The 15,898-nt window shown below is 46.4% G+C and overlaps 1 protein-coding gene across 1 annotated transcript in view; it reads left to right on the plus strand.

Moving 5' to 3' along the window:
- Nucleotides 1-15,898, plus strand: part of FBXW4 (F-box and WD repeat domain containing 4) — a 62,512-nt gene that overhangs the window by 38,617 nt on the left and 7,997 nt on the right. Inside the window, 1 exon segment of the mRNA XM_057421117.1 lies at nucleotides 9,135-9,200. Coding sequence (XP_057277100.1) covers nucleotides 9,135-9,200 — 66 coding nt within the window.

Below are 15,898 nucleotides of genomic sequence, written 5' to 3' on the forward strand. Positions count from 1 at the left end.
GTTTCTATCCTAAAGGCGATGGTGGTATTTCAAAGAAAGCTAACAAAGATGCTGACAAGTCCTCAAAATCTACAGAAGCACTGAGCCACAGAATGCTGGTTTCTGGCTTGTGGGGCAACTGATGCCAGTCTGGTGCGACACAGGAGCGATACACTAGGACCCAAGTGGTTTGGTCAGCCCACATGCAGTAGGCTTCCTGGTGGGTTTTGCAAACCATAGGCTTGTAGCAGAAAAGGAGGTGGAGTAAGTGAGGTCCCACTATGAAAAGAAGTTTTGTTTTGCTAATGGAAAATGGCTCAGCAGAAAAAAAGCCTGGAGCCTCTGTTGCTGTCTTCCTGGTTTTGCTTGTTCTCTGGCTTTTGGGACAGATGCTGGAGGAGATGAATGATTCTTCCCTGATTCTTTTATTATCAGCAGTAAGAGTTCTTCATCCTTGGCACAATTCTTGCTGTCCTGTCTTGGACCTGCACTGTCCAGTTTCCCCTACCCGGGTCTGTTGCCTTCATCTCAGTGCAAAGGTGCTAGACTAGAAATCCTGCCCTGGGAGCGTAGGCTACATCAGGCCTTCAAGAATCTGTCATGCATTGCACCTTTTCACATGCTCCTATTGTGAATCACTGGATCTCTTTTCTCCTTTACCCCTTTTTTTTGGCATCCTGCACAGCCCTGTTCTATGGGCTGGGGGAAAGATGCTTGTCATGAGCTGACCTCTTCGGTGTGTGTCCCACTGCTGGCTGTGCCCCTGCTCTGCCAGGCAGGCTGTCCCACTCCAGCCCCCTCCTCCTATCACCCCAGATTGAAGCCCCTCAGAGGTCTTTGTCAGCCTGTTGAGAGCAGCCCCTGTTCCGTCATTCCCACATGCGCACCCTCCTCGGCAGCCCCCTCCCCATTCAGCAGTTTGGGCTGAAAGAACCTTGGCTAATTACGCTAGGCTGAAAATTACCACTTTGCTTCGTTCTCCTGCTGCTGGGCCCATTTGTGTGGGGCCTGTAGTTAGAGGGAACAAAGTACCCCCCGTGGAGCCAGGCAGGCCCCAAGTGTGAAGCTACAGGTACAAGCAAGAGGGGAATGAAGGGAATAATTACCAGCTTCTCCAGGTGAAAGCCCCGTTAAAACTTCAATAAGCCAATTAGGGGCCAGGGTGTGTGTGTGGGGAGAGTCTCCCCCACCTATAACTGATTCCCACCAGGCAATTAACAGAAATCATTTCACGGAGGGGAGAATAAGAAATGGCTCTTAGAAATTGTCTTGAGCTGGGGGGGCCTGAAGCAGCGCGACTGCTGCAGTGGTCCTCGTGTACTCCAACCTCCTGGCTCACTGTGTGGCCTGGAAGTGTTGGTGGGGCTAGAGAGAGGAGGGAGGGAAAATAGCAAAGAAAAAGGAATCGCTGGAGCTTTACACCTGGGCAGGCTTTGAGAAAGCAAGGGTTGGAGTTCACAGCTTCTTGTAAGGCTGTGTGTGGGCCCCTGGCACTGCATTTGAGGGGGGTGCTGGGTAAGTGGGTGAGGGTCAGCCTCAGAGTGTCTTCCCCACTGGTATGAGGGGGAAGGTTGATGGTGTTGAGAATAGTGGGGAGGACATAAGCGCTGTGCTGAGTGTGAAGGCTTGAAGTGGGTGTGCAGGTGGGTGAGATCTGAGTGCCAGACCTTCAGAGATCTGCCTGACGTGTGACAGTCTGTAGATGGCCTGCCTTATCCCAGATGGTCTCCAATGCCTCATATCTTTGGGACCACGCTTTGTTGCTGCTCAGCCAGCAGCCTCACTTGTTTCTTCCCTTCAGTTCCAAGAAGTCAGTGTATTTACTCAAGATGGAGATTTTATGAAGTCACCTTGCATTCTGTTGGTAGGTACCTAGCAGGAGTCTTGCCTGTCTGTGTTTGAATGACTGCTCTCTTGTGTAGAGCCAAGAATATAGGATGAAGTTCCTGCAGATATCTTGAGTGATGCTGGAAGGGAGAATGCATAGTGCAGTTAAAGAAGTCCATGTACCAGCTGTGGTTACTTCACCTGCACTTTGCAAAAGATGGGGGAAAAAAACTCCACCAACAACCCAACCCTAAACTCCTTAAAATATAAATGCAACCTTAGTAGCAGCTTTCTTTGCTTTTCTAATGTTACAGCTTCTGGGAATGAAAAATGTCCTGTGAGGTTTTGTTCTGATAAGCTGAAATAACCCTACTGTAGGAGTGTTTAGCCTCATAGTCTTGGGCTGACATGGAAGTCCCTAGACTTCCTTCTTTTCTTTTTTTCCCTTCTCTTTCTCCCCAGAAAGCTTTCTGTGGTAGGAATAGAGATCTGTACCTCTTGCACAGCCCAGCTTTGAGATTCAGGAGTGGTTTCTCAGCAGAGTCGTGTTTCTTTATGATTCATCGTCCAAAATGTAACCCCAGGGGATGCCTCCAAAGAAAACTATTCACACTAAGGCCTCAAAAGCATACGAAGTCAAAACTGTTTTGGCACAGACTTTTGAGCTTTCTGTCCCCCTTGATGTTTGGTACACTTTATTCAAACCAGTGTCTTGATTACGTACTACATTACATTTCTCTCTCTCAAGGAGTTTCTTTTTTTCCTGTAATAACAGTAACAACTTGAGCATCAGTTGGGGAATAAACTGGGTCTGGAGAAATCTATGGATGCAGGAATTATCATAGAGGTTTTTGTCGTGTACAACTGCTCCATGCGTAGCAAACCCAGAGGGTTGGGGAATGAGGAAGGATGATGAAGAGTGTTGGACATACCGTACAAACAAGTATTTTGCATGGTTAAACATGGGTTATCAAGTCTTTCCCTTTAATAAAGGAGTAGGACTGATAACCCAGTAAAGATACTTGTGCATCCACAAAGGCAATTCCATTTGAGGTTCTGAAAAATCACAGCAACTCTGTGAAAAACACTGTTTGAATATTATTCTTGTATGGGTACACACAGGAACATCAATCAACTTTTACAGAGCTGGTCCTGTCCTGGACATTTGCTGAAACCAGGCTTTAACAAAGTTCGGTGTGGGTACCCTTGAGCCTGGAACAGCAGCCAGCAACACAGAAATAAAATGTTTAAGTCAGTTTGGTGGACCTTGTCTTTGCCTTGCACTGAAGGCCTGGAGCAGAACCATTGCATGGCAGGGATTCAGGAGGAACATGGTACATGAGCCTGGAAGGATAGGAAGGCTCTTGAGAATTGAAAAATATGAAAAGACTTAGTCTAGAGCCAAAAGCCAAAGGGATATTACAGAGCTGTAGTAAATTGAATGCAACCTGCGTTTTTTTTAGGTTTTGGACAGTTATACCATGTGTGATTGGTTTCTTTAGCTTTTCCAGTCTTACCTTCTAAATAGCCTTCCACTCCCCATGTTCTGTGTTCTGGAAAGATGTAATTTTGACCCATTAGCGATGGCTGGGACTTTTGTTGCAACTTCCTTACCTGCTGTTTTTTGTTCAGTTTGAGGTTACTGATTTGTTAGCATATAACCTACCTGTCCTGACTTGCTTTTGAGATGCTGAAGGTCATCCTGCAAGAGGCACAAAGTAGGACTAAAGGGGCAGCGAAGGGGTAGCACCAGCTCTGCATGACCACCAATGCTGGCTTTGTCCAGCATTGCCTGAATCAAAGGCAGGTGGGACTTCTTGCATGTTTGTGGTGCCCACTTTCTCATGGAGATCAAAATGCTAAACTGATGTTGTAAATTAAATGCCCCTGGGGAAGGAAGGAGTACCTGCTTCTCCACAGTCTCCCTCCCTTTCTGTGTATCTGGTCTGTTGGAGAAGCCTCGCGCTGGAGGTGCCGAAACTCCCCGCGCTGAGTTTCTGACCCCCTCCTCTCCCCTTCACAATGTTGTTACTGTTGCATCTGCTCTTCAGCAGGGGCTCCATCAAGTTTGTGTGACCTTAGCACTGTATTCATGCTGGAGGAGTTACCTTCCATAATGATGTCAACTGATGAGGTTAGCAGGATGGTGGCAGCCGCGATAAGACATGACATGTTCTAATGATTTGCCTTAGCGAGCTGCATGTGTATTGGGGGGGGGGGGGCACAGAGGGACTTAGAGAGGGAAGGTGGGGGCCCCACAGGTGCCGACAAAGACTTTGACCTTTGCTGCTATAATATCAGTGTTTCACAGGCAGGGCGGTTCGGTAACCCACTTTCAGCCCATCAAAAATTGATTTAATTGCAATTTTTTCCCCCAATTAGGAGCACTGGAGCTTAACTAATTGGAGTAATAGAGAGTAATAAGGCTCTGATAAAAAGCCTTCCTCTGCCTCCTTTGTATCTTGTGTCATCGCTTGTCAGAGGTCAGAGAGCTTGCATATTCTATTAGGCAGAGTTGCCTTCATTTGTACAAATTAGTTTACCCAACAGTAATTAAAATGCCAGTGCAGGTCGGGGAGAGCTGAATACAATTGATGGGCACGTTGGTGAAGGATTTGACAGCTCTGGTGGCCTCCCTTGCCAGAGCGTGTCAGTGCTGAATCAAAGGCTACACAAACCCACAGACCCGTGTGTTTAACCCGCGGCACCGTTGGCACCAACTGCTTTCTCTCATCCACTCTCCATCCTGGACTTGCTTTCTCTTCTTTTCTCATCTCACTTGAGGCTTTCTAACAGATATTTCCCATCTTTGAGATGTCCTTTCTGTTGATAGCTTTCATAATGCTGCTACCAGCCCCCTGCGTCCCTGTCTCCCTCGGTGCTCCCCTTCCTCTCCCCCCCCCGCCTTCCACATTCCCAGCTGCAGGGCTCTGTCAAGTAATAACTTCTTTGTTTCCCAGTCCAGTGAGTCTCTGTATATAATAGTCTCCAAAATGGAACAACGATGTCCAATGCAGGGGGCGGGGGAGTGCGTGAGGAGGAAGGAACAGACTCTTGCACGCGTCAAGCAGATTCTGCATTTGAAATCCCCAAAGAGCAGAATGGGACTGGAGAAGCAATCTGATTACAGTACAGGGGAAGGGTGCAAGCCTGAGGCATGGGGGCAGTTTAGAGAGAAGAGGTTGGAAAGAGCCTGTTTCACCTAGGTTCTTTCAGTGACTTTGCATTGCAGGATTCCCAGCTCAGGTAGTGCCTGATCTGAAGGCTAGGTTGACAGTGAGCAAAGTGTGTATTTGTAGAATGGGATTTGTATGTCTGGAGCTGAAACTGTCTCCAAGCCCCATGACAAACAGCCTCTTCCCCAAAAAACTGATGGCCAGCTGCCTCTTTCCCTCTGGTTCATCCACATCTGGCAATGTTCAGTCCAGAACAGGATAAAGAGGGATGCTACAGGTGGGGTGAAATGGTGTACTTGGCACCTTGTGAGCAGGCACGGGATCACTGCAGCTGGACTGTAGCCAGAGCACTGCTGCTGTTGCCAGAAATGCCATGGGATTCAACAACCACAAGTCAGTCAGATGGACAGTTCTTGCATTTCTTCCAAAAGCGCTGCCAGGATGTGTGTTCTCTCTCATCCCCTGGCCCAGCTTCTGTTGCGGGGGGATGATCTCTAACGAAATGTCTCCTGTACAGCATAGAGAAGGTCTGGCTTCAGGAGAAGCAGGTTTTTTTTTTCATTTTGGGGGGTTTATTCCCCCCTCCCCCTTCTCAGTAGGGAGTTTCAAATGGGAAAGAGAACATCAAAGTATCAGATCAGTTGGAAAATGCCTTGCTTTGGACAACAAAAACATGTTGTATATGAAATATGTGTGTCTCAATGGCCTGCAGAATCGTCATCTTCCTGGTACCCCAGAGGTGGAAATGATATGTTGGCTTGTTTTGTTTTACCTCCTAGGAGATCCCAGTGAAGATAACATGCCCTGTTACAGAAGCTCTGCAGAAGCTCATTTTCCTGTTAGAGGAGTCTTTGGAGGGAGTTTGTAGTCATGATACCCAGCAGCTTTCACTGAGGAAAGGGCTTTGCATTTCCAAGACCATCTGAAGCTTGGGGATACCATTTTTTATGTAGCATGTAGATACATCTGGGTAGTGTCTATGTACATCAGTAGCATCATATATACATCAGAGAGATGGGTCATCCCTGCAGTAATATATATAGGGTATCTTCTTCCCAATCTCATCTCTCCTCAGTAGCTCTGACTCCTGAGAGCATTGTAGGCAAGATAAATGACATTCGGTAAACCAGTAACTCTGTTTGAGTTGCTTCTCTTGGGCAGCTGGCAAAAACAGTTGTGGAGAGGTTGCACTTCTCTAGATCACAGGGGTTTGGTGTGTGCTCTGTGCTTTCTAAGACAAAAAGCTTGCTGAAGGTAAACTGGAAGAAGCAAGCCTGGTAGAAGGCTTCAGTTCTGCTGAACGATGTTGCAGAAGATTTGGAGCTAAACTTTACATGCTTAGTTCCAATTTGAATATTGTTTTAGACATAACCAAAGCTGACATATGTTGCACTTTTGCTTGGAATGAAACAGTCACCTCTGAGAGGTTCCCAGTTATGAGAGGCCTGGAGGTGGAAGGTGTATTCCTGCAGACCAGGCTCAAGGTGAGGGGCCCTGGGGATCCAGACTTCCGGGTCAGTTTGCTCCAAGGCTTTGGGAATTTCTCATTGGCACCACTTCTTGTGCATGTCTTGTGAATGCTGCTTTCTAATCCAGGCAGTGAAGGTGCCCTGCTCTTCTGGGAGAAGTCTTATCTTTGCTTGCTAATGGGCTCCAGCCTGTTAAAGATAAGGCCTGCAAACCTGATCCTGCTGAAGTATGAGACAAAATTCCTGTTGACTGAATGGAGTCAGCTTTACTTAGAAGAAACTTGTTTGTGGCCCTGAGGCCTGTATGTGATCCTGGAGACAAATCTCTTCATCTAATGCTATTTTTCTTCTTTCTTTGGAGGGGTGGGGGGTAAGAACTGAGGAGGGAAAGCTGAAGTCCAGAATTGACAGCATGAGCAGGGATTAGACCTTGCTGTTCCTCCCACCTTTTTCTCCCTGTTGGTGTGCCTCCATGCTAATTTAGACCTGTGGCAACCATCAAAGCCTTGTGCATACCTTCTGCACAAAGGGGCCTGTCTCCCACGTGAGGGCGTTCTCTGCTGGGACAGTCAGTTTGTCCCCCAAAAGAAAAATCTTAAGCACCCAATTGCCTGCTCGACTGACTCCCTGACTGCTATTATGTTTCTAACCACGGTAATTGGCTTTAGTACTTACTAATGGATTATGTTTGGGGAGGGAGGGACAGAACCCAACACCTAGCTTTGTAGCTGAGGGACTCCCTGACCAAAGTGCTGTTTTCCAGACATGGGGTTTGACTGGTGCGCTGTCAGAGTGGCTGTCTTTTGCTTGTTTTTCCTCAGAGATGGGACACATTGACCAAAGGGATATCTTCCCTCTTGTCCTGCATTATGGTGGAGCAGGTATTGGGCAGAAACCCTGTTTCCAAATGTGAAATGCTGTTGCCTTTGGCTTTTCCTTAGACTGTCAGACTTTGGTCAGACTTCCATGGAGAAGAATGTGTGCACCCTGCAGCAGAGCCCTGTGCTATAGATGCATTGGGCCAATTGCATGTGCACTGCTAATGAACCTGGGATTTTGCATGTAAGACAGCCTTGTTGAGGAGACTTTGAAATAGCTCTGGTGCTGCAGGCCTTGTCTAAGCCTAAAGGGCAGTTAAGGATCACAGGACTTGTGGACAACTGCAGTTATGTGAGTTTAGATAGAAGTGATAAAGCCAACAAAAGAGAAAGCTTTCATAGCTGTAGATCTTCCTTGGTTTCCATTAGCTCTTTCAGGGAGCTTGATGTATCTGTTTGCCTCTCTTGGAGTGTATTGACAGTGCTGCTTTGGCCTTATGATTTGGAGAAACCAATTGCTCACCTAAACCACAGAGCTAGAAGTCCTGACTTCTGGCCCTGCTTCTACATGGTTCTTCTCTGGCTTTGAGTGAGTGAGTGCATATTTGCTACTTTGCTGCTGGGTGCCTTGTAACACCAGCAGTAGTGCTTCTTACAAAAGTCAAGAATGCTGCAAGAATCCATTCCTGGTACAATACAAGCTTGGAGACACCTGATTTCCAAAGAAAGGATGTTTGAGAGGTTCAAAGAAATGTTTAAAAATGCTATTCTTAGAGATGTGACATTGTTTCTTTAATTTGCTTTCCTCTTTTAGCTGCTAGCTCCATGTCATGCTGCAAAGGATAGAGCTGGCTTTTATTTAAAGCAGGTTCCGTTTCCTGCATTCTTGCTATCCTTGTTGCAATGACTTAAACATAGTTTTGACATTTTATTCTTGGTAGCTGCAATAAATATGGCTTTGTGAGAGGTCATTTATAGCTTACTTAGAAACCTTTGTGTGAGCTGCTTTCTCTTATTTGGACTGAGGATAGGAAGTTGGCATAAAACCAGCAGTGTGGTGTGGAGAGCCACAGCACCCATGTTTCTGCTGCTTGATTTTTGAAGATTTGTTCCTGTCTTATCAACTAGCTTTAGGCCATTGGCTATCAGACAACCTCTGGAACCAGCACGTGCAGCAGGGACATAGCATCACCAGAGGACTTTGGAATGGACTCTGCAGGAGAGTGTGAGCTGAACCAAATGTTGCTGAGCCAAATGTTGCTGCAGGAGGACTGTCCAGCCTCTAATAGTGCTTGAGTGCTGGGGAGGGCAAGCTGAGCCAGCTTTGAAATTGGCCCTGCTTTGAGCAACCGGGGCTGGAGACCTCTTTCCTGTGATTCTTTAGGCCTGTGGTGCTGCAGCCAGTTCATGATTGTGCTCAGAAGTTGCCAACAAACAGAAGCCGAGACATGAGTAGGAAGTAACAGGGAGTTTTCCACGAGGTCTTTCTGGAGCTTACAGCCCTGACATGTATTCACTCACATGAAACTTGCTGAGTACTGTGCTGTTTAGAAAATGTTGTTGCAATTTACAGCTGCTCCTATTTTAGGTTTTCCCCTTGCATATACAAATACAGTTTTATGCCCTGCCAATTCTCTGCAGTTGTGACTTGCTGAGTCTGGGAAGCTCAGCTACTGAGAGCTCTGGAGCACTTCTCCCTTTGCTGCTGCCTGCTCCTTGTGAAATGTGGTGGAACATGCTGACATAGTCTTGGACCAAAATTCAGTCTGTCTTGTAGCCTATTTTCTGGCTTGCTTATGCACTATTTCTTCAGAATACAAGGATTAGTAAGGTTTTTTTCTTGTTTGCTTGTGTTCTGTAAGCAGCTCATTTGTGACGGGGACAGCCTGCTGTGGACACACCTCACCTCTGAGAATCTGGGACCTTGAGAGGTAAGTGAGCTTTCAGGTTATGGGGAGGGACTTGATGCTGAAATTAAGTAACATTGAGAAATGCAATATTGGAGATGGTGTCCTTGAAGGCAAGGGTTGTCCCTGCCCATGGCAGGGGGGTTGGAACTAGATGATCTTAAGGTCCTTTCCAACCCTAACTATTCTATAATTATGTGTTTAAATATGAGATGTAGGATGGAGTGGGGGACAGAACAAACTGGTGTGGAAAGATGACAGGGAGGGGCGGAGTGTGTTTTTCTGGTTCAGTAGGGAGCAGCTCGACTTTTCTTCCCAGCATTTCCAGTTCTCCACAGCTACCCTGGTTTCTTCCCATTACCCATGTACAATCAGAGTATGCACATGACACCTTCCTTTTCATTGATCTATCAGTTGATGCTTTAGCCTGAGCCAGAGGGGTGAGGAAGGTTGTTTTCATCTTCCCATTCAGTCACTTGTCTGTGGTGCTCAGAAGCCAGAGGTAGTAGCTCTGGGAGGTGAGGGGTGGCAACAGGTTGTCTATGGAAGTGTTGTCTTCTCCCTGTCTTAATAAGCATTGAGGAGGTTAATTGCTGTGGCCTCTGATTTGGGACCTTTGAGTAGTTCCTGTTTGGTGAAGGTGCTGACCTTAGCAACTGGGGAAATGTTGGGCTCAAAGCCTGACATGAGACTCAAATGCTGACAAATTTGAAACTCTCAGCCTGGGGGTCTTTGTGTAGTGATGGAAAGATAGCAAATATTTGGCAGGATTATTGAACGGCAGCTCAGCTTTCCAGGGCTGGTATGCTCTGAGTAGGAGTGGCACAGCACAGATTATCAATGGAGGGTCGTCAGGATTGAGGTGAGCTGGTGGGCTTGGGAAGGGGAGAGAAGGGGGACAATGGCAGAAGGGGCCTGAGGGGTGTCAGCAGAGCTGTGTGTGGGGAAAGGAGGTAGAGAAGGATCGGTGTGTGTGCAGGGCTCATCTGAGGCCAGTTGCCTTCTAATCTATAGTTTAGATCAGATTGTCTGAGTCAACTGCATCCAATACAAACCAGCTTGGTTTTCTCTGAAGTGTAACAAAAACAGACTGCAAAGGATGCATCCCACAAAGGACAAACTAGAGTAGGAAAAACAGCACCAGTGCATTCAGCTATGGTGCATGTTTTCTTGGTGACCTAGTCTGATGGTGCCTTTGGAGTAACCCAGAAGGATGCAGGTTGTGCTGTGATACCCCTGCTCATCAGGTCTTCCGGCTGTTCTTGAATAGAAGCATCTGACAGGGGTGAGGAGATAGGCAACCTGCTCCCCCCTGCCTCAGCCTCTCTGACAGCCTTTCCCAAGGAAGCCTGAAGAGATAATAAAGCTGTGTAGAAAATAGGATTAAGGTAATGAACAGGCACAACGGAGTTTGATCTTTCAATAACGTCAAAGCCTGACTGACAGGCAAATAAAAAAGCCAAGGCAACCTAGGCCACTGGGCCTCTATTGCAATGGCTGAAGTGTCAAACTTATTCTTCCCTCTTCACCTGTCACAGCTGGAATGCACCATGCCACTGGGTCTTTTCCTCTCTTGGGGCCTGTTTGTGAGCTGGAAGTCTTATCAGCACGTGCAGGGCAGGAGGCTGAGTAAGAAGCATGGCTGGGAAACTAGCACATGAAGCTTGCTGTGGTCATTTATAGTGAGGGAGTACAGACTTATCCTTCCAGGTCTTGAATTCTCCATAAACCGTTCTTCCCAAAAGAGCTTTGGATTGATTTTCAAAGGCGCCAGTCATTTCCAGAAGAGATCTCATAGGGAAATGCTATTTCTTCCTTTGAAGTTTATGCATGTTATCTCCCTGGTCAGACTCCAGAAGTGGTTGCATGGCATAGAAACTCAAAATCTTAAAGCTACCAGGACTGAAAAGTTTCTCCTGTGCCCAGTGTGTCCTATTAGCATCTGGAAGACAGAGCCAGGCCTCCCGCATTTGTTGCTTACCCCTTCCTGTGACCACTAAGGGCCAGAGTCTAACCTGCAGATCCTGAGCATGGCAAGGACTTTATTTCCAAGAGCAAAATCCAGGCAACTGCTCTGTCAAAAAAATCAGGCAGGGTAGAGTAGTGCTTAAGATGTGTTCTTTAAAACTACAGGATCCTTATCACCACTTAGATGTTTAATGCTGTCCAAGAACAGTTAGTGCAGTTTAGCTGGTTGTTTTATCCATGGGGGTTTGTGTAACGTTGCAGCAGTTTCTGTGGCATTCTCTTCCCTTGGCGTAGGTGGTCTTTTTCCCCAACAGCTGAGAGCTGGAACATGCTACAAAAGGATTTAAAGCTTAAATAACCTTTTGTGTACTGATCATCTTAGTTCCAGGCCAGATAAGTCCTTGGCTGGTGCTTGTAGCTGTTGGTCATGGTATGTTTCATATTTATGACCTTTGCAGTTCCCTGACCCTGGGGCAGCCATTCTCATCCCTCCAAGAGGAAGGGGATAAAGTCTTCACCTGGAAATATGTCCTGGGCTTTGAAAAGGGCTTGGTTGGGTTTGGCAGTGAGGAAATTTTTATTGGGGAAAGGAAACGCCTCTTGCTGCAGCCCACCCCCACAACTGTCTTTCATTTCTGACTCTGCTGAGATGATGGTGTTGGATCAAAGCCACAACAGGCAGCAACAAGCAATTGTCAAGAGGAGTCTAAAGGAGGGGAATGACCGCGTAATGCCAAGACACTGTCTCTGATGGCTGAAATTCCAGCTGCTGTTACACCTGGCCCTTTCTCCTGTAATGAAGGAGGGTGTTTTTTTTTCTTATGCTTTTGAAGCTGGCTAGCTGCACCTCTGCAGGACCTACCTCATCCCACACATGCTACATTATGCCATCTGATTGCTTTTAGATGTGGGGAAGTTGCTGTGTACTTATTGCCATTCAGGATCAAGGTGTGTTCATGGAGGGGGGCTATGAATAGCTTTGGTGATTAGGGGTCTGCACAAAAAAGGAGAATGATTAGCAGTATGAAGTACTAGATACTAACCTTTATCCTTGCATCTAGTATCAGGCCTTGCTGACACCTGGCAGTCCCCTTGCCCTTCAGTGCCAATGAAGAATATGATGGCAGCTGCCCCTCCTGCAGGTCAGGTACCTCTGCTCCCTTTCTCTCTCAGACCATCCTGTCATACCTGCCAGTGCTAGTGTGTTGCTCAGCAGAACAGCCAGTTAATGGCAAACAAGAGAAAAGGATACTTTCTTCAAATCATGCTCTTTCTTTTTTTTTTCCTGACTCCTGTCTCCTTTGGGAGTTTATCTCCCTGGGAGATGAGGGTGATGCACCACTGGGAACAGCTCCAAGGTCAGCATTTGTCATTTGCCTGCAGAGAACTGATGCTCCCTAGCCTGTCATGGTGGTCTGCATGTCTTTAGGTGACACATGCCCCTGCCTCAAGGATGCTTCTCCATAAGGTAGGATACTCCAGAGGTCTCTTTGCAGCAACTCTGCCAAGCCTGATATTTGAAATGGACCAGTGATCTGTCTGGCATGGTAGTCCTTACGCTGTAAACTTTGAATGCACGAGTCCTATATTGTCCTTTCCTGTGACACAACGTGACAGATGCAGGGCACAAGAGCTGTTGTGAAAACTGAGCCAAAGTTAGCTGTGCCCTGCAAGCCACCCAGATCCTCCACCTTTTAAATATCCAGTCTTTGTCCATCTCCTCTCCCCTTTTGAAAACATTTTTGGCAGAGTGGTTTTTTTGTATTTTGTTGGGGTTTTTTTTAAGAACCCTCTAATTTCTTGTTCGGTTTTTCTCCCTCTCCTGAGTCCTTTGAAAGTGGCTTTACGCCGTCACTGACACCAAACTGACACTTTGCGTTTCCCCACTTCTTATCCCTTTATGGCAACAGATGTTGAAATTTTGTATCCCTTTTATCTGTCTCTCTTTGCCCTCTTCCTGTAATTAGGTTTCCCTTGTTAGCAGTACAAAGTGGCCCGGTTTGCTGCCTGGCCTTTTGAGCCATTGTGTCTGAGCACATTTTTTTTCCTCCTCTTCGGAAGAGTTCCTTCCCCCTTAAGTAATAGGCAGGGTGTGGGCCAAAGCTGTGGCTTTTTCTTGTTTCTTTGTTCTCCATTTATCTCTGCCACCTTTTTCAAAGGGATGAGGGAGGAAAAAAATAGAGTGGATGGAAGGGGAAGATAGTTGCATTTCTTGACCGTCAGGCCCCTCTGCTCTTCAGGTGTTCAAGGCAGGTGCCTTTGAAGTCTGCAAGTTTTGGGGAGGCGGGAGGTAGAGGATTCATGAGAGTGGCTTGGGAGTGGAGGAGAAGGGAGATTCAGGTGTGTGACTGGTGCCCTCAGCAGAGGGGTGGGGATGAAGCTTCCAGGGTAGCTAGGCAGCTGTGGAGCAGGTTAGTAATCCGTGTTTACCTTTAGTGCTATCACATTGTGCTCTTTCTTTCCAAGAGCCAGCATGAGCATTACCATCACAAGCAGCTGAAGCTTGCTAACTTGCTGCTGCTTGATCTCTGGTATGTGCTTCCATGGGACCCTTCTTAGACTCCATCTGTCTGTGCAGTGGGGTGGGCAAGAATTAGTTGCTCTCTTTCAGATTTCAGTGTATGTTGATCTGCATCCACTTTGGTGGCTCTTAGAGCCATTGAGTGAGTGAACATGAGCACTTGTCAACAGCGAAGGAGAGCTATAAAACTTGAGTTCTCTGTGATGTTCTTAAACAGCGAGTGCAATTTGACAGTTGTGGTATATAGTACTGAACACCCTGATTAGCTGGTCACTACTGATACCTTCTTGTTTAAATCCAGTCCTTCTTGGCTTTGCAACTTGTCATGCTCAGATATTTTTATATGGGGAAGTGGATAAATAAAGTGAGAATCTGCAGGTCTAGTTCTTTGCTGTAAAGCTTGCTGAATGTTTTCAACTAAAGCTTTTAATGTAGAAGCTTGGCCCAAGATACACAAGCAGACTTCTTAACATTGTGTCCTAAAACAAGCTCTGTAGAAGATCATTCTCTCTGCAGCTTTGAACTCCAAGGTTTAAGCAAGTTTGAGACCCTCTAATTTAATAACAAAAGGAGTTTGTTGGATGAAGGGAGAAAATGGATTCCCGAACTGGAGGTGCTAAATCGAAAGAAAACGTAAGTTACACTTAGAGTTGTGGGGAGTCTGCTTCATCCAGGAATTTAAACTGGGTTTATCCAGGCACAGAGAAGTGGGTGCTTATCGCTGGTAACAGGAGAGACAAGCAATAGCAAATATTATCCTGGCACAACAGTCTCACAGGATTTGGGGGGCAGAAGAATCATAATAGCATGTTGTACATGCAGAATCCCCTCTCCTACCCTTCTTTCCTATAGGTTAATTATGCCAAATATCTTTTTTTGCCAAGGAAGCTCTCCCGAGGCTTTATGGGAAGGAGGCTCCCTACTGTCTTCAGGCTTGGGTTTCTTTCTCGGTATCTCTGTCTTAGCTGAACACAGTTTTAAATCACAATAACCAACCCAAAACTTGTCTAACAGTAAGCTAAAAAGCTTCCTGGGCTGTGCTTACATCAGGTAAATGAGTACAGATGGGTGCCTTCTGCTGCCTCTGCTCACTGCAGTGGGATGATCCATAGGTAGTTGCCCTTCCTCAGGTGGCTGCTTGTTCTCCACTTCTGAGGTTCTCTTGGGTTTGTTTTTTTGCCCTGCTGTTTCCCTATCCTGTCCACAGACGGCTTTGGTTACTCTTCTTAAAGCATCAGTTCTGGCTATTCCCATTTATATGTCCTTGGGTTAATCAGGAACACAAATGTCATGCCTTCTTACTGAAATTCAAATGAAAAAGGGTTGGTAAAATGACAGGCTGGGGTTGGTCATAGGGGAGAAATTCTTGTCTTCAGGCAAACTCTTTCTTGGTCTATTCATATTAAATCAGTTTTGCACAACAGCTGTCTTTGTATTTCTAATTTAGTCCTTGGGAACCATTCTCTCTGCAGTAAGGTAGATAGGATGGAGACTTTGGATGTAGACTAGGCAAAGGGAGAAGCAGGTCCTTCTTCATGGAGCTAACAATCCCACTCGTGACTTGAGCAGCAAGACTAGATATACATAGGTCTCCTGCCTTCAGGCATGAAGTAGTCACTTGAAAAGGCCAGGAGGAAATTCCTACTCCAGTAGGAACTGTAGGGTTTGATTCCCTTGCTCTGAGATCTTGGGAGTTGTTGGAGGCAGAGTATCAGACCTATGGCAAACTATTTGAGCCAATGCTGCAGAAAGCTTGCTGCTGCAAGGAGCCTCTTAAGTGGTGTTGTCTCAGATGACTGTTCCTTTTCACAGACTTTGTTGCATTCAGAGCTCTGTCTCTTAACTATAAATGGATAGCTCCAGTCTTACATGCAGTGTATTTCCCATGGTATGCATGTGTTCACAAAACTATTTGTGGCCTTGTGGTTCTTTAGTAATTTCTGGGTTTGTTTGTTTTTTTTTTGACATCATCTTTCTGAACCTTCTCACATAAGCTGGACATCTTCTGCTACATAAGCTGGACATCTTCTGCTTTCCCTCTGTTAAGAGGGCTCTGGTGCATCTTAACCTAAATGTAAAACCATTGTATAAAGGAAAAACATATCCCAAATCCTTTCCTCCTCATGACAATCTGGCCCTGTCTCACTGGAGATGAGCATGAGGCCAGCTACTGCCCTTTGGATGTGTGCATGTCCAGGGCATGCTGTGGCCTTTGCACTCCTGTTCAGGCATA

The sequence above is a fragment of the Pezoporus wallicus genome, unplaced genomic scaffold, assembly GCF_028554395.1.
Source record: "Pezoporus wallicus isolate ANWC-B61680 ecotype Strahan unplaced genomic scaffold, APGP_CSIRO_Pwel_v1 contig_3365, whole genome shotgun sequence".
NCBI lineage: Eukaryota > Metazoa > Chordata > Aves > Psittaciformes > Psittacidae > Pezoporus > Pezoporus wallicus.